This window comes from Mustelus asterias, chromosome 8 (genome assembly GCF_964213995.1).
Source record: "Mustelus asterias chromosome 8, sMusAst1.hap1.1, whole genome shotgun sequence".
In the NCBI taxonomy this organism is placed as follows: domain Eukaryota; kingdom Metazoa; phylum Chordata; class Chondrichthyes; order Carcharhiniformes; family Triakidae; genus Mustelus; species Mustelus asterias.
Window position 1 is genome coordinate 38,344,318 of NC_135808.1, and position 27,525 is coordinate 38,371,842.

The 27,525-nt window shown below is 43.7% G+C and overlaps 3 protein-coding genes across 4 annotated transcripts in view; 2 read left to right on the forward strand and 1 right to left on the reverse strand.

Moving 5' to 3' along the window:
* LOC144497077 (uncharacterized) overlaps positions 1 to 27,525 on the forward strand; it is a 192,441-nt gene that overhangs the window by 60,917 nt on the left and 103,999 nt on the right. The gene's annotated exons all lie outside the window — the stretch shown is intronic.
* LOC144497071 (uncharacterized) overlaps positions 9,599 to 27,525 on the reverse strand; it is a 42,482-nt gene continuing 24,555 nt past the window's right edge. Inside the window, exons 1-2 of one of the 2 annotated variants that reach the window (XM_078217811.1) lie at positions 14,345 to 14,380; positions 9,599 to 13,256 (exon numbers count right to left, since the gene is read on the reverse strand). In XM_078217811.1, coding sequence (XP_078073937.1) covers positions 11,092 to 12,783 — 1,692 coding nt within the window. In that variant the 5' untranslated portion in view covers positions 12,784 to 13,256; positions 14,345 to 14,380 and the 3' untranslated portion in view covers positions 9,599 to 11,091. Of the gene's footprint in view, positions 13,257 to 14,344; positions 14,381 to 27,525 lie in introns of those variants that run through there. The other variant, XM_078217814.1, reaches the window with a different exon arrangement.
* Positions 23,719 to 27,525, forward strand: part of LOC144497102 (uncharacterized) — a 42,841-nt gene continuing 39,034 nt past the window's right edge. Inside the window, exons 1-2 of the mRNA XM_078217881.1 lie at positions 23,719 to 23,736; positions 24,391 to 25,964. Of these exons, the coding sequence (XP_078074007.1) occupies positions 24,867 to 25,964 (1,098 nt within the window). The 5' untranslated portion in view covers positions 23,719 to 23,736; positions 24,391 to 24,866. The remainder of the gene's footprint in view (positions 23,737 to 24,390; positions 25,965 to 27,525) is intronic.

A 27,525-nucleotide genomic window follows, 5' to 3' on the forward strand; every position in this document is an offset into this window, starting at 1 on the left:
GGTCTGCAGTGTACTCTTCAACCACTAGATGTGCTCTGTTTCAGGGATTCCCTCCACCTATTTACCAGAATCCTGCTCCCAAACACAACATCCAATGAATTAAGGTCCGGCTGTGTGAGTGACCTGGGTTTATCCCACTCAGTAAGAAGTTTAACAACACCAGGTTAAAGTCCAACAGGTTTATTTGGTAGCAAAAGCCTCCAAAGTCCTTGAATGTGTTGTCACCTCCCAAATCTTGGAAAGGACACAGGATCAGGGAAGAGGCAAGGGGTGTGTGGCATCAGGCTTTGGGCAGGAGGCTGGCAGAGAGATCTGGCAAAAAGTAGGTGGTCACTCTCCCAGTGAGAGTCAATCTCTGAGTCACAGACTCTCTCCAGTTACAGATTCACTCTCCAAGTACAGGTTACACACCAAGCACCCCAAGTCATTGTGCTAGCTAATTCATGGTTTAGTAGCTAATTTTATTAATGACACCAAGATATGTTTGATTTGATTTATTCTTGTCACAAACAGTGAAAAGTATTGTTTCTTGTACGCTATACAGACAAAACATACCGTTCATAGAGAAGGAAATGAGACAGTGCAGAATGTAGTGTTACAGTCACAGCTAGAGTGTAGAAAAGGATCAACTTAATGCAAGGTAAGTCCATTCAAAAGTCTGACAGCAGCAGTTCTTGAGTTGGTTGGTACGTGACCTCAGAGTTTTGTATCTTTTTCCCGAAGGAAGAAGGTGAAAGAGAGAATGTCCGGGGTGTGTGGGCTCCTTAATTATACCGGCTGCTTTGCCGAGGCAGCGGGAAGTGTAGACAGAGTCAATGGATGGGAGGCTGGTTTGCGTGATGGATTGGGCTACATTCACGACCTTTTGTAGTTCCTGGTGGTCTTGGGCAGAGCAGGAGCCATACCAAGCTGTGGTACAACCAGAAAGAATGCTTTCTATAGTGCATCTGTAAAAGTTGGTGAGAGTCGTAGCTGACATGCCAAATTTCCTTAGTCTTCTGAGAAAGTAGAGGCGTTGGTGGGCTTTCTTAACTATGGTATCGGCATGGGGGGGACCAGGACAGGTTGTTGGTGATCTGGACACCTTGAAGCTCTCGACCCTTTCTACTTCTTCCTCATTGATGTAGACAGGAGCATGTTCTCCTTTACGCTTCCGAAGTCGATGACAATCTCCTTTGTTTTGTTGACATTGAGGGAGAGATTATTGTTGCTGCACCAGTTCACCAGATTCTCTATCTCATTCCTGTACTCTGTCTCATCATTGTTTGAAATCCGACCCATTACCGTGGTGTCGTCAGCAAACTTGAAAATCGAATTGGAGGGGAATTTGGCCACACAGTCATAGCTGTATAAGGAGTATAGTAGGGGGCTGAGAACACAGCCTTGTGGGGTACTGGTGTTGAGGATGATTGTGGAGGAGGTGTTGTTGCCTATCCTCACTGATTGTGGTCTGTAAGTTAGGAAGTTCAGGATCCAGTCGCAGATGGAGGTGCTGAGGCCCAGGCCACAGAGTTTGGACATGACTTTCATAGGTTGGAAAGTAAGTTCTAAAGAGAAGTTCAAGAGTCTGCAAAGTGATATAGATAAAGAGAGTGGGTAAACATTTGCAGATGGAGTATAATATAGGAAAATATGAACTTGCAAAGTTTGACAGGAAGAAACACAAAACAGCATACTATTGAAATGGAGAGAGATTGAAGAACTCAGTGGTACAGAAGGATTTGGGTGTCCTACTACATAAATCACAAATCATTAATCTGCAGCTACAGCAAGGGATTTGGAAGACAAACTGAATGTTGGTGTTTATTCCAAAGGGAATGGAATGTAAAAGGGGGAAGTTTTACTGCAGCTGTACAAGGCATTGCTGAGACCACATCTGGAATACTGAGTATAGTTTTCATCTCCCTATTTAAGAAAGGATATAATTGTGTTAGAAGCATTTCAGAAAAGGTTGAACAGGTTTGACCCATTGGAATTTAGATGAATGAGAGGTGACCTTATTGAAACAAACAAGATCCTGAGGGAACTTGACAGGGCGGACAATGTGATGATGCTTCCTCCTGTGGAAGATTCTAGAACGAGGAGACACAGGTTTAGAATGAGAGGCTCCCTTTAAGACAGGGATGAAGAGATATCTTTTCCTCAGCGGATTGTTAGTCTGATTATTATAGAATTCTTATCCCCAGAAAGCAATGACTGGGTCATTGAATTTATTTAGGGCTTAGTTAGATCTTTTTTGATAAAATACCTCGTCCAGTGTTATGGGAGGCAAACAGGAGAGCTGATCAAAAGTCCGAGCAGTCTCAAAGGGCCAAATGGCCTACCCTGCTACTAATTCATGTTTCCCTCTAACTTATTAATTACATGATTCAATCAAGGCTTTGAATTAATCTTAATTCAGTGATACAGTAATGAAAGGTACAACATGGCTGAAGAAGCCACCGTCATAAATGGCTTCCTTAACCTTGTGTTATTAACTCAATTAATCTGACTCCTTTATTAAAATCGACTTCTAGCCACCCCAAAACTACACAGGCAGTGGTTGAGACCGAGGAGAAAATTACTCCCTCTCTGTGTCCCTCTTTCCAAAACCCAATATCTCCACATGGGCTTGGAGCCGGCTCATCTGTTTCCCTTACTCTGAGAGTTGTCTGTGGTGTTTACCCTCCAATACTCACACAGGGGAGCTGTCCTTCTAAAGCACTGTCTGGCTCAGCAGTGTCTGTCTCCAACCTCTCCCACTATCAGTCCAATTGTTTCAAAAATGATAATATAACATTTGACCAGATCTCCAATAATCACCAAAAGAAGACATCAATGTGCGTAAAAGCTCCTGTATAAACTCAGCATCCTTTCAGTGCAGCGTCAGGTACAAGTCACTCACTGACTCTCACTCTGACTAAGACAATCAGATACTCAGTGGTTAGAAAAGCTTCAGCTTCTGATCTACCAGCAAAGCACCCGGGGGAGGAGCCATTCCTGGGGTAGTAATGGAGGGACTTCAATTAGCCTCAGCATCCTGGGTCTATGGAGGGGAGAATCAGCCAGGAATCCAGTTCCTCATCATTGAGCCAGCTGGGAAGTCAGGGGGAGGGCAGGATGTGTCTCGGCTGTGACAGTCTCCATTGTCTCACAACATTCCCTGTCTGGGTCTACACATGCTCAATGGCCACTCAAACAGAGCACTAGAGGCCAATCAATGACCACAGTCTGTTCTCCAGGTCAGTACCTTGAGGACTGGAGGGAATGTGAGAGGACAACAGCTTGTATTTATATCACGCTTCAATATAGTCAAACATCCCAAAGTGTTTCATAGAGATGTAATCTAATTAACATTGAGACAAAGAAAGAGATATTAGTAGGGGATGGTTAAAAACATGATTAAAGATGTGGGATTTAAGGAGTGTGCTAAAAGAGAGGAGATGGATAAAGATGCAGATGTTTACGGAGGGAATTCTAGAAATCTTTTAACACCCAAGATGCATCCATTACAAGGACTGAACAAACTCCTCTTTCATCATTACCTGAGCAACACCTTCTTCCTTTGTAAAGAGAGATGTGAAATACTTATTTAATACCTCAGCCAAGCCCCCTTTCTCCAGGCAGAAATCCCTGTTTGATCCCTAATTGGTCCCACTCCCACTTTTACTACCCTTTCATTATTTATTTTCCTATTGAAGACTTTTAGCTTCCCTTTTATGTAACCTCCCAGAATCTTCTCATACTCTCTCCTCTTATTTGCTTTTCCAATTCACCTCTGAACCTTTGATAATCAGCCAGGTTTTCTGTGTATTCTCCACCTGACATTGGTCATAAATGCACTTTTTCTCCTTCATCTTAACCTCTATCTCTTTTGTCATCCAGGGAGCTCTGGGTGTCTTTGCCCTTTGTGGGATTATACCTTGACTCTGCCTGATCTATCTCCTCTTTAAAGGCAGCACCTTGTTCTGTTACTGTTTCACAGCCACCTTTGACTCCAATTTATTTGGCTCAGATCATTCTTACCCCATTGAAGTTGGCTTTCCCCAGTTAATTATTCTTACTCTGGATTGTTACATAGTCAAATTAAACCTTGCAATACAATGATCACTGTTCCCTAAATGTTCTCCTGCTGATAACTGATCCATTTGGACCCCTAATTCTGAAGAACCAGGTCCAACAATACCTCCTTTCTCATTGGAGTGGAATCATATTACCATGGAAAATTCTCCTCAAGCCCTCTCTGCCCTTTACACCATTACTATCCCAACCTATATTCAGATAATTAAAATCTCCTATTATAACTGCTCTATAGTTCTTGCACCTCTCTAACATTTTTTTTGCAGTTTTGTTCCTCTACATCTTTCCCACTAGTTGGTGGCCTATAGATTACACTGTGCAATGGAATTGCACCTTTATTGTTCCTGACCTCAAGCCAATTAGATTCTGTCCTTGACCCCTCTGGGACATCCTCTCTCTCCAATTCTGCAATATTCTCCTTCATCAATCCTGCCTCCTTTCCTTCACTATCTTTCCTGAACACCTTATATGCAGGAATGTTTAATATCTGGCCCCAGCCTCCTTCAGCCACAACATTATATTTCTCCATGGGGAACTCCGCTGGCAATTCACCAATATTTTTGCTTATTATTTGTTGGCTGCACCAGCATTTATCACACATCCTTAATTGTCCTTGAATTGAGTGGTTTGCTGGGCCATTTCAGAAGGCAGTTAAGAGTCTGTGACATGTAGGCCAGACCAGGTAAGGATGACAGATTTCCTTCCCTAAAGGACATTAATGAACGAGATGGGTTTTCATGACAATCGACATTGGTTTCATAGTCATCATTAGATTTTTAATTCCAGATTTTTATTGAATTCTATTTTCACCATCTGCTATGGTGCAAGTCCAACCTAGGTCCCCAACTCTGGGTCTGTGGATTACTAGTCCAGTGACAATAACATTAGGCCACTGCCACACTGCATTCACAAACATGCACTGTGACCATAATTTAGACTTTGATTATTTGCTCTGAACTCCATCTTCACTATTTCCTACTCTAGTGCTATCTGTCCCTCCCAATAATGTATATCTTGGTGTTTCTCTCTCGTCTGTCCTCCTGCTTCCCACATCCCAATGAGTTTAAACCCTCTCCAATAGTACCAGCAAATCGCCCTGTGAGGAAATTGGTCCCAGTTATGTTTAGGTGTCCTTGCCTAGCCTGCACAGGTCCTATCTTCCCCCAGACCTGATCTCTCCTGTGCCCCCTATGCTGTGTCCCTCTCCCCTTGCCCCTCAGGCAGTTGTAGCAGGTTCTCTTCCCTGAGGGGCAATATTTGGTATTTAGAACAATCTGAAAGTGTTTATTTAAGATTCTATTCCAGAAATTACATTGATTTTTACTTCAGTTCACTACGTGGAATGGAAGGCCTAAGGCGGAAACCACACCTGAGGGAGAAAGGAACTGAAGGATATGCTGATCGGGTGAGATGAAGAGGGGTGAGAGAAGGCTCATGTGAAACATAAACAGCGACATAGACCGATTCAGATGAATGGCCTGTTTCCTCGCTGTAATTCTTTGTATATAACTTTCTGTGGGTTGGATTTGAACACTCAATCTCTGAATTGTTAATCCAGCACAATAGCAATTTGTGATGTTAGTGTTCATTTCAGAAAGTTTTTTTTAAATTATGCTCACCGCCTTAGGTGATGTCATTGGTGAGAAGAGTAAAATACCATGTAGCGCGGGTGACGAGGGTTGTTTTTAGTTTGTTTTGGCTGCAGTGTTCGAAGCATAGCTGAAAGAAGTCTCTCTCTCTCTGTTTTTATTGCGAAAGTTTTACTAGTTAGCAGAAAGCACAGCATATTGCCATCCTGCAATAAATAATCAATGTTTTGGGGAGCTGAAGACTACAAGCTGCTCTGAGTTTACAAGATCATTTGAAACCAGCATTCAACCCAGGGAAGTGGATTCCAGTATTAGTGAGCATTAGTCTGTGCTGCATTAAACCTGTGAAAAGGGTTTTTTGTTGTCTATGGGTTTTGGTTTTAATTGGATCACATTAGAGACATTCATTAAGAGTTATACATTATTGTGGTTGTTTTGTTTGTTTGTAATTGTTAAAAGTTGTTGCTAATGTTCTTACTATACATAATGAGAACTATATTCTTCAATAAACTTTGTTTGATAAAAGCTCCCCAGTGGGTCGCTTGAAGTATACCTGAAGTGAAGCATCTCATGCTTATCCTAGCCAAATTCAAAACTTGTGGTTCAAGCGGGCTTCGTAAAACACTTTGGATTTCTGACCTGAACCACAACAAATTCAGCTGTAATACCTGGAGACACATTTAAAGTCATAGAATCATCGAGGTTTACAGCATGGAAACAGGCCCTTCAGCCCAACTTGTCCATGCCGTCTTTTTTTTTTAAACCTCTAAGCTAGTCCCAATTGCCCACATTTGGCCCATATCCTGCTATACCCATCTTACCCATGTAACTGTCTAAACGCTTTTTAAAAGACAAAATTGTACCCGCCTCTAATACGACCTCTGGCAGCTTGTGCCAGATACTCACCACCCTCTGTGTGAAAAAATTGCCCCTCTGGACCCTTTTGTATCTCTCCCCTCTCGCCTTAAATCTATGCCCTCCAGTTTTAGACTCCCCTCCTTTTGGAAAAAGATATTGACTGTCGAGCTGATCTATGCCCCTCTATAAGATCACCCCTCAGCCCCCTACGTTCCAGAGAAAAAAGTCCCAGTCTCTCCTTATAACTCAAACCATCAAGTCCCGGTAGCATCCTAATAAATCTCTTCTGCACTTTCTAGTTGAATAATATCCTTTCTATTATAGGATGACCAGAACTGTACACAGTATTCCAAGTGTGGCCGTACCAATGTCTTCTACAACTTCAACAAGATGTCCCAACTCCTGTATTCAATGTTCTGACCAATGAAACCAAGCATGCTGAATGACTTCTTCACCACTCTGTCCACTTGTGACTCAACTTTTAAGGAGCTACGAACCTGTACCCCTAGATCTCTTTGTTCTGTAACTCTCCCCAACACCCTACCATTAACTGAGTACGTCTTGCCCTGTTCAATCTACCAAAATGCCATTCGTCAGCCCACTGGACCAATTGATCATTATCCCATTGCAATCCAAGATAACCTTCTTCACTGTCCACTATGCCACCAATCTTGGTGTCATCTGCAAACTTACTAACCATGCCTCCTATATTCTCATCCAAATCATTAATATAAATGACAAATAACAGTGGACCCAGCACCGATCCCTGAGTCACACTGCTGGTCACAGGTCTCCAGTTTGAAAAACAACCTTTTACAACCACCCTCTGTCTTCTGTTATCAAGCCAATTTTGTATCCATTTAGCTACCTCACCCTGGATCCTGTGAGATTTAACCTTATGCAACAACCTACCATGCGGTACCTTGTCAAAGACCTTGCTAAAGTCCATTTAGACAACATCAACTGCACTGCCCTCATCCGTCTTCTTGGTTACCCCTTCATTTATTGAAACATCTGTTTGTGCTTTCTTAAATCTTTGGCCTTTCCCTTGCAATCCCCTCAATTGTAGATGTTATATTTCTGTTCTATTCTGACCCCAGTGTCAGGCCACAATTGGCCATTGGTCCTGACTGTCATTGAACTGATTTGAATCCTTTTTAATTTCATCTTCCAGTTGATGAGACCCAGTTCAAAAGGACAGCAATGTATCTCCCAGAAATAACAATGGCTTCTTTACTCGACCAGGTTTAATCTGATTTTGAACAAAGCTCTTTTCATTAGGACTAGAGACCTCAGTGTCTTGATGTTCCTGTCTTATGGCATTTTCTTGCAACGTCCTCACACTGTTACTGAAAACTGCTCACATTTGCAAAATTGAGAGTTTAAAACTAACATTCCTCAAAATCAATGAATCATTCCTGTTGTTTATTATATGCAGAAAGCAAAAACTTATCAAAAATTATTTTTAATTTAAAGGGAATGGAGTATAAACATAGGGAATTCTTGCTAACACTATGCAAGGCACTTGTTAGACCAAACTGTCATACTTTTATCTAAGGAAACTTATATTGGCATTGGAGATAGTCCAGAGAAGTTCACTCGGTAGATCCCAGATTGTTATCATAGAAAGAATCATAGAAACCCTACAGTGCAGAAAGAGGCCATTTGGCCCATCGAGTCTGCACCGACCACAATCCCACCCAGGCCCTACTCCCATATCCCTACATATTTTACCCGCTAATCCCTCTAACCTACGCATCTTAGGACACTAAGGGGCAATTTTAGCATGGCTAATCAACCTAACCCGCACATCTTTGGACTGTGGGAGGAAACCCACACAGACACGAGGAGAATGTGCAAACTCCACACAGACAGTGACCCAAGCCGGGAATCAAACCCAGGTCTCTGGTGCTGTGAAGCAGCACTGTGCTACCGTGCCGCCCTAATGATTTTTTATGTGTATAGGTTGGGCCTGTACTCATTGGAGTTTAGAAGAATGAGAGGTGACCTTATCGAGACATTTAGAATTCTCAGGGGGCTTGACAGGGTAGATGCTCAAAGGTTGGTCCCCCTGTGGGACAGTCTAGGACCAGAGGGCATAATCTCAAAGTACCTTCTAAGGGTAGTGAGTTTGTGGAATTCTTTACCTCATGGGGCTGTAGAGGATGAGTCATTGAGCATTTTCAACATGGAGACAGACAGATTTTTATTCAGTAAGGGAATCAAGGTTGTGGTCATAAGGTGTGAAAGTGGATTATGGATAATCGTATCAGATCAGTCATGATTTCATTAAATGGCGGGGCAAACACGATGGGCCGAATGCCTACTTCTGCCCCAGCAGCTTATGATCTTATGGTCTAAAGCCTATTATAGGCTTTGAATTAATTGGAGTACAACGTTACAATAACGCAGGTACAAAATAGTTGAAGGAGCCAGTATTGTTAATTTCAAAATGGCTTCTTTGACTTTGTGTTATTAATAAACCATTAATGGTTTTAATGGCTTTTTTTTGGTAAAAATGACTTCTTTAGTTAAAATCTAATTCGAACTACCCTCTCAACTGTTGAGAGACAGGAGGACAGCCAGGGGAAAATTATTCTGTCTTTTCCCTGTATCCTCTCTCCTGTGTCCCTCTCTCTCGTGCATGTGCTGATCCCACCATCACACATCATTGCTACCTTAGATGCAGTGGGTTTCTTCTGAGCTGCTGTCAAACATATCCGAGGCTATACATCCCACACTGATGTGGTCAGTTTGAAAGCTACGAGGATGAAGAATGCTATTCCCACACTAGAAATCTGTCAAACATTTACCAGGGGAACTGAGACAGCAGCTGCAATAAGTGAGGTTTTATTCAGATGGGACAATAACAAGTTTAAATCCCCACCTCATCTGCTGCTCAAAGTCATCTTATTTCACTGGTAAGTTTCCCAAGCTTCAGGAAACTTGTGTTACTCCAAGAATATTTGGAGCAATTTGAGTCATAGAGCCATGCAGTACAAGAGGCCCTTCAGCCGATTGAGTCTGCAGCAACAAACTACGCTAAATCGACAGTAATCCCACTTTCCAGAATTTTAAACAATGTTTCGCATGGTGTGTAAAATGGTTCCTGCCTCAAACCTTTATTTACATATGATAACATTAGGTCACATCAATATGACAGTCTACAAAGTTATTTATCCAAATAACCCCCTTCTCATTACATACTCCAGAAATATTTGGAACAATTTAAATTTTAAGCAATGTTTCATGCGGTGTGTAAAATTATTACTTTGCTTAAAAACCTTTATTTACATATGATGGCATCAGAGGTCACATTATTATGGGATCCACTGAGTATAAAGGGATTTAGAAAACAGCCCCTTTTTGTTTACAAGTTACTCCACATAAATAGTCCATAAAGAAAATTATCACACAGACAAAAAAAACTATTTGTTCTTTTTAGTGTGTTCCAATTTTGTCTGTCCCTGCGCACACACTACACATATAATCTTTAAAGTGTTCAGTTCTTCACTCCCAAATAATATTTCTACAAATTAAGTAACATCCTTTGTAAACAACTTGGAGCAGATAGAAGTGGTTTGAGAAAGATGCCTTTGAGGTGATTTGTGGTCCGACTCTACCATCACTTTCTCTCTCCCAAACAGGTACAGGTTGAAATGCTCACAAGTAAAGACAATATCCTTGCACTTTTTCTCAATCTGTGTATAGCATCGTTCAGTTTGTGTTAATGCTCTGGATACAAACACAGCTGGTTGTCCTGGCTGCATGAGGATTGCTCCAAGTCCTGTTTCACTGGCATCTCACTGCAGGGTGACTTTTATCATTGACATCATCGTACCTCAGCACTGGCGTTGTCGTCACTCATTGTTTGATGAGTGAAAGTTGCTTCTTGTTCTGTGTCCCAATACCACTGAACATCCTTTACAGTAACCTTGTGCAAAGATTCACCCTCTGACAACAAAGTGGTTAATAATTTGGTTCGGTCATGCCTGTGTGGATTCACTGATGTTCCAGGAGTTCTAACAATTGTGCGAAGGCTGTCCAACTGAACTCACACCGCGATCTCACATCCCAGACATCAAAAAAAGCTTCAATGCAAACCTCAGTTGAATGATTACTGCCTTGTGCAGATGTTCTGATGGGGGTGGGGTCTAAATGGAGGAGGTGGCATAGTGGTATAGTCAACAGACTAGTAATCCAGAGACCTGGGATAATTCTCGAGGCAGCCGGGTTCGTATCCCACCATGGTAGATGGTGAAATTTCAATTCACCAAATATCTGGTATTAACGATTCTAATGATGGCTATGAAACCATTGTCAATTGTCATAAAAACCCATCAGGTTCACTAATGTCCTTTAGGGATGGAAATCTGCCATTCTCACCTGGGATGGACTGCACAAGACTCAATGTGGTTGACTCTTAAGTGCCCCCTCGAGCAATTCGGGATGGGTGATAAATGCTGGCTGAGCCAGCGCCACCCACATCATGACTGTAAGAACGAGTTGTTGGACACCTCACACTTCAAGGGTCAGTCTGCTGGACCAGGAGCTTTGAAAACTTTGTGGAGCTTTGTCAGGGACCTCACACTTGAATGGTGACCTCCATGTGAATGCGCTGATGTGCACGGAGGGTTCGAGGCTGTAAGAATGATTTGTTACACACGTCGCACGTGAATGGTTTCTCTCCTGTGTGAATGCGTTGGTGTACACGGAGGGTTCGAGATTGTGAGAATGATTTCTCACACACCACACATGTGAATGGTTTTTCTCCTGTGTGACTGCGATGGTGTATGCGGAGGCTTGCTGGCCGTGAGAATGATTTGTCACACACTTCACATACGAATGGTTTCTCCCCTGTGTGAATACGCTGGTGTGTTCGAAGATGTGATGAATCCGAGAATGATTTGTCACACACCTCGCACATGAATGGCTTTTCTCCTGTGTGAATACGTTGGTGTGTGCGGAGGTGCGTTGAATTTGAGAACGATTTGTAGCACATCTCGCACATAAATGGTTTCTCCCCTGTGTGAATGCGTTGGTGTCGGCAGAGCTCTGATGAACGTGAGAATGATTTGTCACACACCTCGCATGTGAATGGTTTCTCCCCTGTGTGAATGCGTTGGTGTGTGCATAGATGCGATGAATTTGAGAATGATTTGTCGCACACATCACATTTGAATGGTTTCTCCCCTGTGTGCATACGTTGGTGTGTGCGGAGATGTGAGGAATTTGAAAAAGATTTGTCACACAACTTGCACACGAATGGTTTTTCTCCAGTGTGAATGCGTCGGTGTCTGCAGAGCTCTGATGACCGTGTGAATGATTTGTCACACACTTCACATGTGAATGGTTTCTCCCCGGTGTGAATGCGATGGTGGACACGGAGCTCTGTTGACCGTGAGAATGATTTGTCACACACCTCACACATGAATGGTTTCTCCCCTGTGTGAATGCGTTGGTGTCCACAGAGCACCGACGAATCAGAGAATGATTTGTTGCACACCTCACATTTGAATGGTTTCTCCCCTGTGTGAATGCGTTGGTGGACACGGAGTCTCGATGACTGCAAGAATGATTTGTTACACACCTCACAGGTGAATGGTTTCTCCCCTGTGTGGATACCCTGGTGGATCAGGAGCTTTGATAATTGAGTGAAGGCTTTGTCACACATCTCACACTTGAATGGTCTCTCCCCAGTGTGAATGCTTTGGTGTGCACGGAGGTTTGTTAACTGTGAGAATGATTTATCACACACCTCACACTTGAATGGTTTCTCCCCAGTGTGAATACGTTGGTGCACACGGAGGTTCTGAGACCGTGAGAATGATTTGTTACACACCACACACGTGAACGGTTTCTCCCCTGTGTGGACTGTCTGATGGAGCAGGAGCTTCGATGACTCTGAGAAGGATTTGTTACACACCTCACACTTGAATGGTTTCTCCCCGGTGTGAATGCGTTGGTGTGTGCGGAGGTTCGAGGAGTCAGAGAATGATTTGTTGCAGACCTCACACTTAAATGGTTTCTCCCCAGTGTGAATACGTTGGTGTACACGGAGGTTCGCTGACTGCGCAAATGATTTGTTGCACACCTCACACGTAAATGGCTTCTCTCCTGTGTGAATGCGCTGGTGTCTCTGGAGATTGGAAGAATCGGTGAAGGTCGCTTCACACACCTCACATCTAAGCAATTTCACTCCGGTGTGAATCCTCTGGTGCAAGAGGAGGCTGGGAAATGTCACAAAAGCTTCACACTTGAATTGTTGATCTTCCATGTGGCTGCCCTTGACCTGTCAGTGAATCCTAAAGTTGCCTCTTGTGTATCTGGAGATCCTATGAGCCTGTGTAGCCCTCCTCACACACGACCAGCCTCTCACCTGTAGAAAGCTGTCAATGATTCATGAGGCTTGGTGAATGATTGAAACTCTCACCACACTTGGAACCCACTCACACTTCTTCCCAGCCTCACCCTGACTGACTGCCCACAACCGAACCTATGGAATGGTTGGTTCTGATGGAATGTTCCACACCACTGATAAGTTTCAGATCTGATGATATATCAAAGCTCCCATGACCCAACCGATTTCCAGATGATGGTTTCACTGCCCGATCTTCTCTCTGTTGAGCAATGCTATGAAAGGACTAGATATCTTCCCACAGTTATGCGGTTGTTCCTTGGATGATGGTCAGGATCTATCTGTGATGTTTATCCCCTCTGTATTCTCTGATGTAGTAAGGTGCAATCCTTCTGTAAAACAGGAAAACGAAACATGATTTCCTCCAACTCCCTCTCCTCCTTGACTGAAGGGGCTGACTCCTCAGTTCCATAGTGAGTGTCAGTCTGCTATTCCCCTGTGTGCGGGATCAGATCGTCCCTTTTTCCTCACTTGACTGTCACACACACTCTATTTCCAGTCACGACATTGGATAGTGGACAAGAGCATACCACGTGGCTACTTTCTTTCCTCCACCCAGACCCCACCTTCCCAGGCACCGTGAGGGCAATGGAAAAGGCAATCGGGTGGCGTGTAAAGCAGTCTATCAATTCATTGAGCTTAAGTCATGCAGCCAAAGTCCAGTTTTACTCTTAGGGTATGTACTTAATTTAAGAAACACTCAGGAGAGATATTAATTTCTTGGAGATGTTGAAATTTTGCCCCTTTCCAAAATTTGCAGGTTGGGTTGATTGCCCCTTAGTGTCAGGGGGATAAGCAGGTTACCGAATAGGGCCTGGGTGAGATTGTGGTCAGGACAGACTCGATGAGCCAAACTGCCTCCTTCTGTACAATAGGGATTCTATGAAAAGTATTGGAAAAAACACATAGGGCAGGAAGCGCTCAAAAGTTAAGGAAAATATTGTTTCATTGTCGCTGATTGCAGGGTTCTGGTTTATCCTTGGAAATTAGATAGACTGCACATCCCAAATTCAGCTATCAGACACAGCACTGGGCAAAACTATCAAATCCAAGACCAGGCTTCCGGGAAAGACCGAGGCCTTCAGGTAAAATCTTTGAAGAAGACATTTTAATAAATGCATCTCTGCCCCTCCCAGATAATTGCACCTCACCTTCTCATATTCAGTAACGACCCATCAACAAAACTCAGCCTGTAAATCGGAAGGGAAATTCTTCCAATAAACACACTCAATACCCAACACACAGCTCCAATCAAACAGCTCAGCACAAAGCACCGAGTAAACAGGTCTCTCAGCTGGATCTTCTCACACAGCATAAAGGGCATTTCCACACCTGATTCTTCACAGGATAGTCAGACTGCCTGAACATTAGTGTGGATATTATGCAATGTAATTATTATAAATTCTGCTCCTTCACTCACCATCTCCTCACTTGGTTTTCAGTCCCTACAGGAAGTGAAGCAGCTGTGAAAGAGGAAGAGGAGGGAATGGGCAGAGTGGGTGGGCTCTCTGATTGATGTCTCTCACAGCCAATCCAAATATTTCTGGAGTAACAGGAGTTTCCTGAAACTTGGGAAACTGACCGGTGAAACGGAGGCGACTTTAAGCAGCAGATCAGGTGGGGATTTAAACTTGTCATTGGCCTGTCTGAATACCTCACTTATTGCAGCTGCTGTCTCAATTCCCCTGGTAAATGTTTGACAGAGATATCTGGTGTGTGAATAACATTCTTCACCCTCGGATACTTTTAAACTGACAACATCAGTGTGGAATTGTAACCTCGGATGTGTTAGACAGCAGATCAGAGGAGGAAGTTCCACAACATCCAAGGCAAATATGGTGTGCAAGTGGTGGGATCAGCACATGAATAGGAGAGAGAAGGTGTTGGGATTTGGTACTGGGTAATGAACCAGACCAGGTGTTAGATTTGGAGGTAGGTGAGCACTTTGGTGACAGTGACCACAATTCCGTTACGTTTACTTTAGCGATGGAAAGGGATAGGTATATACCGAAGGGCAAGAGTTATAGCTGGGGGAAAGGAAATTATGATGCGATTAGGCGAGATTTAGGATGCATAGGTGGGGAAGGAAACTGCAGGGGATGGGCACAATTGAAATGTGGAGCTTGTTCAAGGAACAGCTACTGCGTCTCCTTGATAAGTATGTACCTGTCAGGCAGGGAGGAAGTGGTCGAGTGAGGGAACCGTGGTTTACTAAAGAAGTTGAATCTCTTGTGAAGAGGAAGAAGGAGACTTATGTAAAGATGAGACGTGAAGGCTCAGTTTGGGCGCTTGAGAGTTACAAGTTAGCCAGGAAGGACCTAAAGAGAGAGTTAAGAAGAGCCAGGAGGGGACATGAGTAGTCTGTGGCAGGTAGGATCAAGGAAAACCCTAAAGCTTTCTTCAGGTATATCAGGAATAAAAGAATGATTGCGTAAGATTTGGGCCAGTCAAGGACAGTAGTGGGACGTTGTGCGTGGACTGTGAAGAGATAGGAGAGGCGCTAAATGAATATTTTTCGTCAGTATTCACGCAGGAAAAAGACAATGTTGTCGAGGAGAATATTGAGATACAGGCTATTGGACTAGACGGGATTGAGGTTCATAAGGAGGAGGTGTTAGCAATTCTGGAAAATGTGAAAATAGATAAGTCCCCTGGGCCAGATGGGATTTATCCTAGGATTCTCTGGGAGGCTAGGGAGGAGATTACAGAGCCTTTGGTTTTGATCTTTATGGCATCATTGCCTACAGGAATAGTGCCAGAAGACTGGAGGATAGCAAATGTTGTCCCCTTGTTCAAGAAGGGGAGTAGAGACAACCCTGGTAATTATAGACCAGTGAGCCTTACTTCTGTTGTGGGCAAAGTTTTGGAAAGGATTATAAGAGATAGGATTTATAATCATCTAGAAAGGAATAATTTGATTAGGGATAGTCAACACGGTTTTTGTGAAGGGTAGGTCGCGCCTCACAAATCTTATTGAGTTCTTTGAGAAGGTGACCAAAGAAATGGATGAGGGTAAAGCAGTTGATGTGGTGTATATGGATTTCAGTAAGGCGTTTGATAAGGTTCCCCACCGTAAGCTATTGCAGAAAATACGGATGCATGGGATTGAGGGTGATTTAGCGGTTTGGATCAGAAATTGGCTAGCTGTAAGAAGACAGAGGGTGGTGGTTGATGGGAAATGTTCATCCTGGAGTTCAGTTACTAGTGGTGTACCGCAAGGATCTGTTTTGGGGCCACTGCTGTTTGTCATTTTTATAAATGACCTGGATGAGGGCGTAGAAGGATGGGTTAGTAAATTTGCGGATGACACTAAAGTCGGTGGAGCTGTGGACAGTGCAGAAGGTTGTTGCAGGTTACAGAGGGAGATAGATAAGCTGCAGAGCTGGGCTGAGAGGTGGCAAATGGAGTTTAATGCGGAAAAGTGTGAGGTGATTCACTTTGGAAGGAGTAACAGGATTACAGAGTACTGGGCTAATGGTAAGATACTTGGTAGTGTAGATGAGCAGAGAGATCTCGGTGTCCATGTGCGTATATCCCTGAAAGTTGGCACCCAAATTGATAGGGTTGTTAAGAAAGCGTACAGAGTGTTAGCTTTTATTGGTAGAGGGATTGAGTTTCGGAGCCATGATGTCATGTTGCAGCTGTACAAAACTCTGGTGCGGCCGCACTTGGAGTTTTGCATACAGTTCTGGTCGCCGCATTATAGGAAGGATGTGGAAGCATTGGAAAGGGTGCAGAGGAGATTTACCAGGATGTTGCCTGGTATGATGGGAAGATCTTATGAGGAAAGGCTGAGGGACTTGAGGTTGTTTTCGTTAGAGAGAAGAAGGTTAAGAGGTGACTTAATAGAGGCATACAAGATGATCAGAGGATTAGATAGGGTGGATAGTGAGAGCCTTTTTCCTCGAATGGTGATAGCTAGCATGAGGGGACATAGCTTTTAATTGAGGGGTGATAGATATAGGACAGATGTCAGAGGTAGGTTCTTTACTCAGAGAGTAGTAAGGGCGTGGAATGCCCTGCCTGCAGCAGTAGTGGACTCGCCAACATTAAGGGCATTTAAATGGTCATTGGATAAACAGAGGGATGATATTGGAATAGTGTAGGTTAGATGGGCTTTAGATTGGTTTCACTGGTCGGCGCAACATCGAGGGCCGAAGGGCCTGTACTGCACTGTAATGTTCTATGTTCTATGGGGTGGGGTGAAGGGGCTGGTGGGAGGAGAGGGATAAGTGGTGAGAGCAATGGGGACACGGGAAGGAGGGAGAGGACCGGGGGGGGGGGGAAGGAGGGCGGGCAGCGGAGGGGAAGGGGGCAGCGGAGGGACAGGGCGAAGGGGCAGAGGAAAGGTGAGGGTTTCTGGGAAAGGGGTACTGAAAGGAAACCAGAACTAGAGGGCACAGCCTCAAAATAAAGGGGGGTCAGTTTAGGACAGAGTTGAGGAGGAACTTCTTCTCTCAGAGGGTGGTGAATCTCTGGAATTCTCTGCCCACTGAAGTGGTGGAGGCTACCTCGTTGAACATGTTTAAGTGACGGATAGATGGATTTCTGATCGGTAAGGGAATTAAGGGTTATGGGGAGCAGGCGGGTAAGTGGAACTGATTCACTTCAGACCAGCCATGATCTTATTGAATGGCGGGGCAGGCTCGAGGGGCTAGATAGCCTACTCCTGCTCCTATTTCTTATGTTCTTATGTATCACACAATCACATTGTTGTTGCAGCACAGAAGATGTCCATTTGGCTCACCATGTCTGCACCAGCTCTTTAAATGAGCATTTCAATCAATGCCATTGTTCTACTTCTCCCCATAGCTTGGCACATTGCTGCTTTTCCAATAATAATCCCATTCACTTTTGAATGCCTCGCTTGAACCTGTATCCACCACATTCTCAGAATGTGCATTCCAGGCCTTAACTACTTGCTGCAGGAAAAGGTTTTTTTCTCATTATGCTCCTGATCACCAAAAAAGGGTCCCTGAGATGAGGGAGTTGTCCGACGATGCGAGTCTAAGAATATTGAGCTAATATTCTCTGAGGTTTAGAAGCATGAGTGAGAGGTGAAACATTGAAACATGCAAGATTCTGAAGGGGCTTGATGTTGTGGACTTTGAGAGATTGTTTAAGCTGGCTCAGTATAAGGGACAGATGATTTAGCACTGAGATGAAAATAAATTGCTTCACTCACAATTTTCTAGCTCAGAGGGTTGTGTGTGCTTCATTATTAAATACATTTCAGGCTGTGATAGATAGTTTTCGGGGTCTCAGGGAATCAAGGGAGTGAGCAATAAAGTGGAGTTGAAATCCAAGATCAGCCATGATTGTATTGAATAGTGGAGCAGGCTTGATGGGCCATGTGGTCAATGGCTGCTCTTATTTCCTGTGTTCTTGTGACTGGGAGAGACCGATCAATGGATACTAGGTGGAAATTGAGGAGACACCGGCCAATACCTTTCTATCCTAGATAGATATGTGGATGGTGCCATAGGACTGGAGAATTGCAAATGGTAAACACACTTTTTTTGTTCAGAAAAGAGTGTAAGGATAAGTCAACTGCAATCCAATCAGTTTAACCTCAGCAATGTTGAAGATTCTCCAAACAATTGGAGACAAAATTAACAGTCCATGTGGATTAATTAAGGAAAGCTGAAATGTAATTGTTAAGGGTGAATGGTATTTAACAAACTTATTTGAGATTTTCATTAGGGTAACAGAAAGGGTTGATGAGGGTAATACGGTTCATGTAAACATGGCCTTCCAAATGGCAGTTGTTAAATAAAGGGTCACAGCAAACTTGTGGGAAAAGTTTGAGATGATAGAATAAAAGGGACAATAACAATAGGGATATGGAATTGACTGAGTGATGGAAAACACAGCAGTGGGAAATGTTTTTATTTGGACTGGAGGAAGGGTAAAGGGAGATTCTACAAGGGTCCGTGTTTGGACTCCTGCTCGTCTTGATACATATTAGAGACATAGGTCTTGCCGTACAGTGCACCCTTTCAAAATTTGCCAATTAGACAATACATGCAAACATTGTGAGCTGTGAGCAGGCAGCGTTGAACATCAAAGATTCACAGACAGTTGTGGACTGGTCAGATAAAGTTTAATGCAGAGAAGTGTGAAATAATTCATTGCAATAGGAAGGGAGAGATTATATAAAATAAATGATATAATTTGTAAAGGCATGCAGGAGCAGAGAGACCTGGGGATAAAGGTGCATGAATATTTGCTGTTTGGGTGGTAAGTTGAGAATGCTGTTGATAAAGTAGATGTGATTGCAGCTTTATAAATAGGAGCACAGACTGCAAAAGCAATCGAGTTATGGTAACTTGATTTTGGTCTCCAGTTGAGATTTTGGTCTCAACTGGAGTGTTGCATTCTGACCTGGACAGCACCCTTTAGGAAGGATACAAAGGCATTAGAGAGGGTGCAATAAATATATGGGAAACCCATTTAATGGGTCCAGGGATGAAGATGTTCAATTACGTCGGTAGATTGGAGGATTTGGGTCTGTTCTCCTTGATGAAAAGAAGGTTGAGGGGTGATTTGATAGTTTTCAAAACCATGAAACGACCAGCAAAGAGCTGAAAGGGAGAAGCTGTTCCTGTTAGTGAAGCAGTTGCGAACCAGAGGACACTGATTTAAGGTGATTGGTGAAAGACGTATCAGGAACATGTGGAAAATCTTTTTCATGGACAATGGTTAGGAACTGGTATACAGCGTCTAAAAGGGTAATAGAGACAGATTCATTTGTGGCTTTCAAATGAGAATTGAATGATCATCTGAAGAGGAAGAATGTGCGAGGCTACAGGGGAAAGCAACGGAGTGGCACAAGGCGGATTATTCTTGCAGGTGACCAGCAGACACCATCGGCCGAATGGCGTCCTTCTGTGCAGTAAGCATTCTCTTCTTCTATGATAGTTTTGGTATTGGAAAGATTGAATAGTTGCAGTTTAGTTCCCCAGAGGAGCAAAGGCTGACAGATGATGACTGAAGAGTTTAAATTTCTGAAAGAGTTTGAGAGAGCGTGTGTAGGGAAGATGTTTTTATTTGGTGTTGGGTGAGAATGATACGGTTCAGTAGTGGACACTAATAAAGACATTTGCTAATAGATCCAGCAAGGAATTGAGGAGAAAGTTGACAACGTGGAGCTCGGCGAAGGTGGGAAGGAGGAGGCTTGTGTAGATTATTGTGTAGATTCCAGCACAGACTACTTGAGTCCAATGGCATGTTTCTATGCTGTAAATGTAAAATTACAGGCAGGATGAACCAAGGAATAGCAGGTATAAATGCAACACGGATTCTGGTGAGTTCCCAGAGATAAAAGGGCAAGATTTATTATAGCAAGAGCAGAGAAACAGGATTAAATGTAATCCTGGAACAGCCAAGATTGCAGTCATTTTTCTGTGATCTTTCCTTGGCCAATATTCTTCTCTCAGGTAATGATCCCCAGAATAAATTAAATGGGCACTATTCTCTCTGTTACACTTCTTTGGCGGTGCAAGGTGTTCTGAGTATTTGTTTCATAATGAAACATTTACAATAATTATATGAATGCAATACATTGTTTAAAGTAGAAACATTAAAAGTGAGATTTCATGTTAATTTCCCTCTGTTGGGCTTTTAGCCTTTCCATTTTGGGCCAGTGGTCTGTTTAATCCGTGGTGCTTTTCCCAGCTGCCTGCGTAATATGGATTGAATCCCCGCCTTCCAGGTTTTGAATTGTGCAGCGGAGGGTTCGAGGAAGTGCATGGTAGCTGAAGGGCCTTGTCTATTCTCTAGTTCTCCTTTCGCCTGGTGAGCTGATCCGACATCTAACCAAGACTATATTCGCTGAATGGTTTTCCTTGAAAATGGTCTCCCAGCTGAGGGAGTGTCTGAATGTGTACTCGTTCTTACTGCTGTTCAGGTACGGCATCCATGAAAGTCTGATGGAATCCACGCTCATTGTGTCTGAGGAGATTTTGAGATCCATGATGTCCATCCCTTTTTCATCGATGAAATATTCATGGGCTCTAGTTGGGACGTCCATTGTGTGTGCCTTTATGTCACTAATCAGCAAATCTTGTTCCTCCATTCTGTCTGGATTTTGGTCAGTTTACACGGAGTCGACTTCACCAGTAAATGTTCCTGTCTCGTCAGCACTGCCATCTAGATTAATTTCCTCCATGACAAATGGGCTTTCAACATCAGAAGGACTCATAACAAAACAAGAGACTCCTCCAGTGGTTAGGGTAACATCTTTAACCACTTGAGCATTCTGCTGTGCCTCACACATTCCCTGTTCTCCAGTACAGTGATGTTTCAGGGTCTTGTTGGTTACTCTGAATGACCTGTACGAGGGTCACTTTCCTCCAAAGCAGCTGACTGTTCCTGTCCATCAACAGGTTGTGGAAACTTAGCTCCTCTTCATCTCCAGCTTCAGACTGATCGATGGGAACTTCTATCTTCTCATCTTCGAGGGATGGTTGAGCAGACACAATAACTGAGGATTTTGCGGTGTTGTTACATTGGAGCAGATTTTGGTGAAAGACGTATTGGGAACATGTGGAAAATCTTTTTTACGAACAATGATTAGGAGCTGGTATACAGCATCTGAGTGGTAACAGAGAATGTCTGAGGGTCATTTTAATTAATCACTGCCTTTTCCATTTCATTAACCGCTTTGGAGATGGGAATGGAATGTATTGGCCCATTTATCCTCTCATGTCCCCAGTGATAAATGATCCAGGTTGTCACTATCATTGCTGACAGTGGGAGAGAACAATCCTCACTGACAATATCTGTTTTCCGTATGAACAGTTGCCAGGTGGAAAACTAAATCAACGGTAAATATTCTGTCAGCATCCAGTTAAACTGGGAAAGTGTGGATACGGGTAATTAGGGTGACATTGACAAACATGATCGGTACCTTGACAGCACAGGACTCTGTAACAATAGCTTCATACCCGACAGTGTGATGTTACGACATTCCACAGTTCCCCAATTTAGACACTCAAGTCAGGAAGACAACGTAGAAAAGTCAAATGATTTTCATTTGTTCAGAAACGTCCAGCATCTCCAGATTTCCCAAAGTACACCCAATTAATTACTTCATTTAGGAGTCTGTTGTGATTCAAGGTTGTAAGTGAAAAAGAATGAAAATAATGAGATAGTCAATGAGATAAGTTCAGTTCTGGCATCAGAGGTCATAACGATCAGGAAAGACTGAAGGAACTGGGGTGGCGGCTCTTTTCTTGAGAAAATAGGAGATTAAAGGGTGGAGGGTAGCTGTCTCTAAAATTATTGAAATGCTAGCTCCTGAAAACATGTTTCCATTTGTCAGGGAGATCAGAACGAGACAGCTTTAAATGTAGGATAGTCACTAATAAGTCCCATGAGGTAAGCCTGGAGAAATGTCTTTATACAGAGAGTGCTGAGAATGTGGAACTGTCCACCACGGCGAGTGGCTGAGGTGAACATGCATTTCAGGGGAAGCTGGATAAACAGATCAGGGGAAAAGGAAGAGAAAGAGATGCTAGCCGGGATTTTGCACCCGCATTTGCTGGTGATGTAATGAGGTTCCTGCTCAGAAAGGTCAGGAACATCATTTAAATTAGAATCTTATTCAGGGGCTCGCCTGCCGTATGTTTCCCTCACATTGAGGTCACCTCCCTCAGCGACGTGACATCACGTTGGCAAGGTTTACAACAGGTTGGTGGGGTGGGGTCTTTGTGTACATGGTAGTGGGGGGAGTTCTTTTTAAATTTCTGCTCCCTGGTTATTGACTCTGCTCAGGGAAATAAGGTTGAAACAATCCCATCAGCTGCTTCTGCCACTTTCCTCCCTTCCACTAGCCCGCCTGGACAAACGTCCATCAATGCTGCCCCCTGCCTGAACCCTGAACTCACATCTTTTCCCAGTTTCTTTCCTGCCTCCCCTCATGCCCTTTCTGAGTTCATCTTGTCATGACACCCACCTCCTGTTCCCTTGACCCTATTCTCACTAAACTGCTGATCACCCAACTTCCCCTCCTGGTCCCAATGTTGGCCAATATTGTTCATGGTTCTCTCCCTTCAGATGTTGTCTCTCTCTCTCTGTCTCTCTATTAAACCTGCTGTGATGACCCCTCTCCTAAAAAAAAAACCCTGACCTTTCTGTCTTTGCAAATTATCATCCCAACTCCAACCACCCTTTCCTCTCCAAAGTCTTTGAACGTGTTGTTACCTCCCAAATCTAGAAATAAACATGGGAGCAGGCAAGAGGTGAGAGGCAGAGTGAGCGATCAATAATAGAATGGAATATATGGCAAAGAATGAGAGGCCTCAGTGAGATCTGCCAAGGAGTGAGGGATCAAGTCACTCTTTTATTCCCTCTCTTCTGTACATGTGCTGGTCCCACCACTGGACGTCATCACTGCCTTGGATGCGGTGAGTCTTCCTCTTCCGATCTGCTGTCAAACACATCCGAGGCGACACATCCCACACTGATGTTGTCAGTTTGAAAGCCTCCGAGAATGAAGAATGGTATTTCCACACTAGAAATTTCGGTCAAACATTTACCGGGGGAACTGAGACAACAGCTGCAATAAGTGAGGTTTTATTCAAATAGGACAAAGACAAGTTTAAATCTCCACCTGATCTGCTGCTCAAAGTCGCCTCCGTTTCACCGGTCAGTTTCCCAAACTTCAGGAAACTCATGTTACTCCAGAAATATTAGGATTGGCTGTGAGAGACGTCAATCAGAGAGCCCACCCACTCTGCCCATTCTCTCCTCTTCCTCTTTCACAGCTGCTTCACTTCCTGTAGGAACTGAAAACCAAGTGAGGAGATGGTGAGTGAAGGAGCAGAATTTATAATAATTACATTGCATAATATCCACACTAATGTTCAGGCAGTCTGACTATGCTGTGGGGAATCAGGTGTGGAAATGCCCCTTATCCTGTGTGAGAAGATCCAGCTGAGAGACCTGTTTACTCGGTGCTTTGCGCTGAGCTGTTTGATTGGAGCTGTGTGTTGGATATTGAGTGTATTTATTGGAAGCATTTCCCTTCTGATTTACAGGCTGAGTTTTGTTGGTGGATCATTACTGAATATGAGAAGGTGAGGTGTAATTATCCGGGAGGGGCAGAGACACGTTTATTTAAATGTCTTTTAATGCCTTCTTTAAACATTTTACCTAAAGGTCTTGGCCTTTCCCAAAGCCTGGGCTTGGATTTGATAGTTTTGCCCAGTGATGTGTCTGATAGCTGAATTTGGGATGTGCAGTCTGAGGGAGAGCAGTGTCTGCCTCTGGTTACTATCCTGTGTCCCTGCTGGAAACAGAGGGTGTGTGACAGTCAAATGAGGAAAAGGGACTTGTATCTGATCCCCCACACGGGAATAGCAGACCTCGCACTAATTGTGGAACAGTCTCTAACAGAGGAATTAACCCCTTCAGCAAAGGATAGAGTTGGAGGAAATCATATTTCCTTTTCCTGTTTTACAGAAGGATTGCACCGTACTACACCAGAGAATACAGGGCAGAGAGACACTGCAGATAGATCCTGACCATCACCCAAGGAAAAACTGCGCATTTGTGGAAAGACATCCAGTCCCTTCACAGCATTGCTCAACACAGAGAAGGTTGGACAGTGAAACCGTCATCTGGAAATCAGTCAGGTCAGGGGAGCTTTGACATATCATCAGATCTGAAACTGGTCAGTGGTGTGGAACCTTCCGCCAGAACCAACCTTTCTGAAGGATCAGCTGTGAGTGATCAATCAAGGTGAGGCTGGGAAGAAGTGTGAGTGGATTCCAAGTGTGGTGAGAGCTTCAATCGGTCATCTAGCCTCATAAATCACTGACGCATTCCGACAGGTGAGAGGCCCTTTTCGCATGGGGTTTGTGAAGAGGTCTCTACAGGCTCATAAGATCTAAGACGCAAGGTGCATCTGTTGATGTGTGTCACACAAGCCCTGCTACATGGAGAAGAAACCTTTCAAGTGTGAAGTGTGCGATCAAGTCTTTGATCAATCATGGATGCGTATGAAACACCAATGCATCCACATTGGGGGGAAACTGTTTAAGTGCGAGAAGTGTAACAAAGACTTTTCACAATCATCAGACCTGCTAACACATTGGCGTGTTCATACTGGGGAGAAACCATTCACATGTGAGATGTGCAACAAATCATTCTCATGCTCATCCAATCTTCGTGAACACCAGCGAATTCACACAGGGGAGAAACCATTCATGTGCGAGGTTTGTGACAAATCATTCTCATGCTCGTCAAATCTTCGCACACACCAACGTATTCACACAGGGGAGAAACCGTTCACCTGTGAGGTTTGTGACAAATCATTCTCAAATTCATCGCACCTCCGCACACACCAACGTATTCACACAGGGGAGAAACCATTCACGTGCAAGATTTGTGACAAATCATTCTCGCAGTTACCAAACCTCCTCACGCACCAACGTGTTCACACAGGGGAGAAACAGTTGATGTGCGAGGTATGCAACAAATCATTTTCAAATTCATCACACCTCCGTGTACACCATCGCATGCACACAGGAGAGAAACCATTTAGGTGTGAAGTGTGTGACAAGTCATTCTCACAGTCATCAACCCTCCACAAGCACCAACGCATTCACACAGGAGATAAACCATTAATTTGCAATGTGTGCAACAAATCATTTTCACAGTTATCATACCTCTGTGCACATCAAAAGTTGCACACGGGGGAGAAAGTGTTCAGATGTGAGGCGTGTGACAGAACCTTCAGACAGTCATCAAACCTCTTGGCTCATCAGAGGATCCACACAGGAGAGAAACCGTTCAAGTGTGAGATTTGCAACAAAGCTTTTGTGAGGTCTTCGACCCTCCTGAGACACCAGAGGATTCATACAGGGGAGAAACCATTCAGGTGCGATGTTTGTGAGAAAGCTTTCATTCACTCCTTCGAACTGCTGAGACACCAGAGGACTCACACTGGGAAGAAACCATTTGAGTGTGAAGTATGTGGCAAAACTTTCACAAATTCATCAAACCTCCTGGTCCATCAGAGGAACCACACGGGAGTCTCCTCTCCAATGTGAAATTTACCAAAAGCTTTTCTGATATCTTTGAGCCTGCTGGAACAGGGAAATGGAGAGAAACTATTCAGGTATGAGGTGTACGATGAGGCTTTCCCACGGTCAGTGTATCTCCTGATCCATTAACACAAGGGAGAAACCCTTTGAGTTTTGAAACAAAAACTTCACACAAGTTCCCGCCTCTACCCTATCTAGGCCCCTCATAATTTTGTACACCTCAGTTAGGTTAGCCCTTGCCTCCTCTGTTGTAAGGAAAGCAGCCCTAGTTTATCCAATCTCTCCTTATTGCTGCAATTTTCAAGCCCCAGCAACATTCTTGGAAGCCTATTCTACACACTCTCCAGAGCAATGATGTCCTTCCTGTATTGTGGTGACCAAAACAGTACACAAAACTCCAGCTGTGGCCTAACTAGCGTTTTATACAATTCCAGCATTACATCTTTGCTTTTGTATTCAATACTTCATCCAATAAGGGAAAGCATTCCATATCCTTTCTTTACCAACTTATTCACCTGTCCAGTCACCTGCAGGGACCTGTGGACACACACTTCTCTCATGTCCTCAACCCCTCTCAATATGTTTACTGAGCATTCCCTTGCTTTGTTTGCCCTCCCCAAATGCATTACCTCATACTTTTCCGGATTGATTTGCACTTCCCATTTTTCCAACCACTCAATCAAACCATTGATATCATTCTGCAATCCTCTCCACTACCAACTACACAGCCAAATTTTGTCATCTGCAAATTTCCCAATCATATCAACCGCATTTAAATCTAAACCATTAATACATCCAGGAAACAGCCCCAATGTGAGCTCTGTGAAATGCCACTGGAAACAGCTTTAAATTACAAAACATCCATTGACCTTTGTTTCCTGTTACTGGGCCAATTTTCAATCCAACTTGCTACCTTCCCCTGTATCCCATTTCACTTTTTTGACCAGCTTACCATGTGGCACCTTGTCAAATACCTTAACGAAATCCACGTAGACACCATCCACTGCACTACCCTCATCAATCCTCCTTGTTACTTCGCAAAAACTTCCATCAAGTTAGTGAGACACCATCTTCCCCTAACAAAACCATGCTGACTATCCCTGATTAATCAATTCCTTTCTAAGTGACAATTTACCCTGTGGGGTGGCACAGTGGTTAGCACTGCTGTTTCACATGTCCAGAAACCTGTGGTTAATTCTGGCCTCAAGTGACTGTGGAGTTTGCACATTCTCCCATGACTGCATGGGTTTCCTCCGGGTGCTTCAGTTTCCTCTCACAGTCCAAAGACCTGCAGATTAGGTGGATTGGCCACAGTTTGTCTGTGTGTGTATGTGCGCGTGTTAGTATGAGTGTGTGCCCTGTGATGGCCTGGCATCCTGTCCTGGGTTTATCCTGCCTAGCGCCCAGTATCTGTCGGGATAGGCTCCGGCTCCCCACAAATCTGAATTGGAGTAAGCATTAAGTGAAAGTTACCCAGTCTCTCAGAATGGAATGCTGTAATTTTTCCACCACTGAAGTCAGATTAACTGGCCAATGGAAATAGGACGTG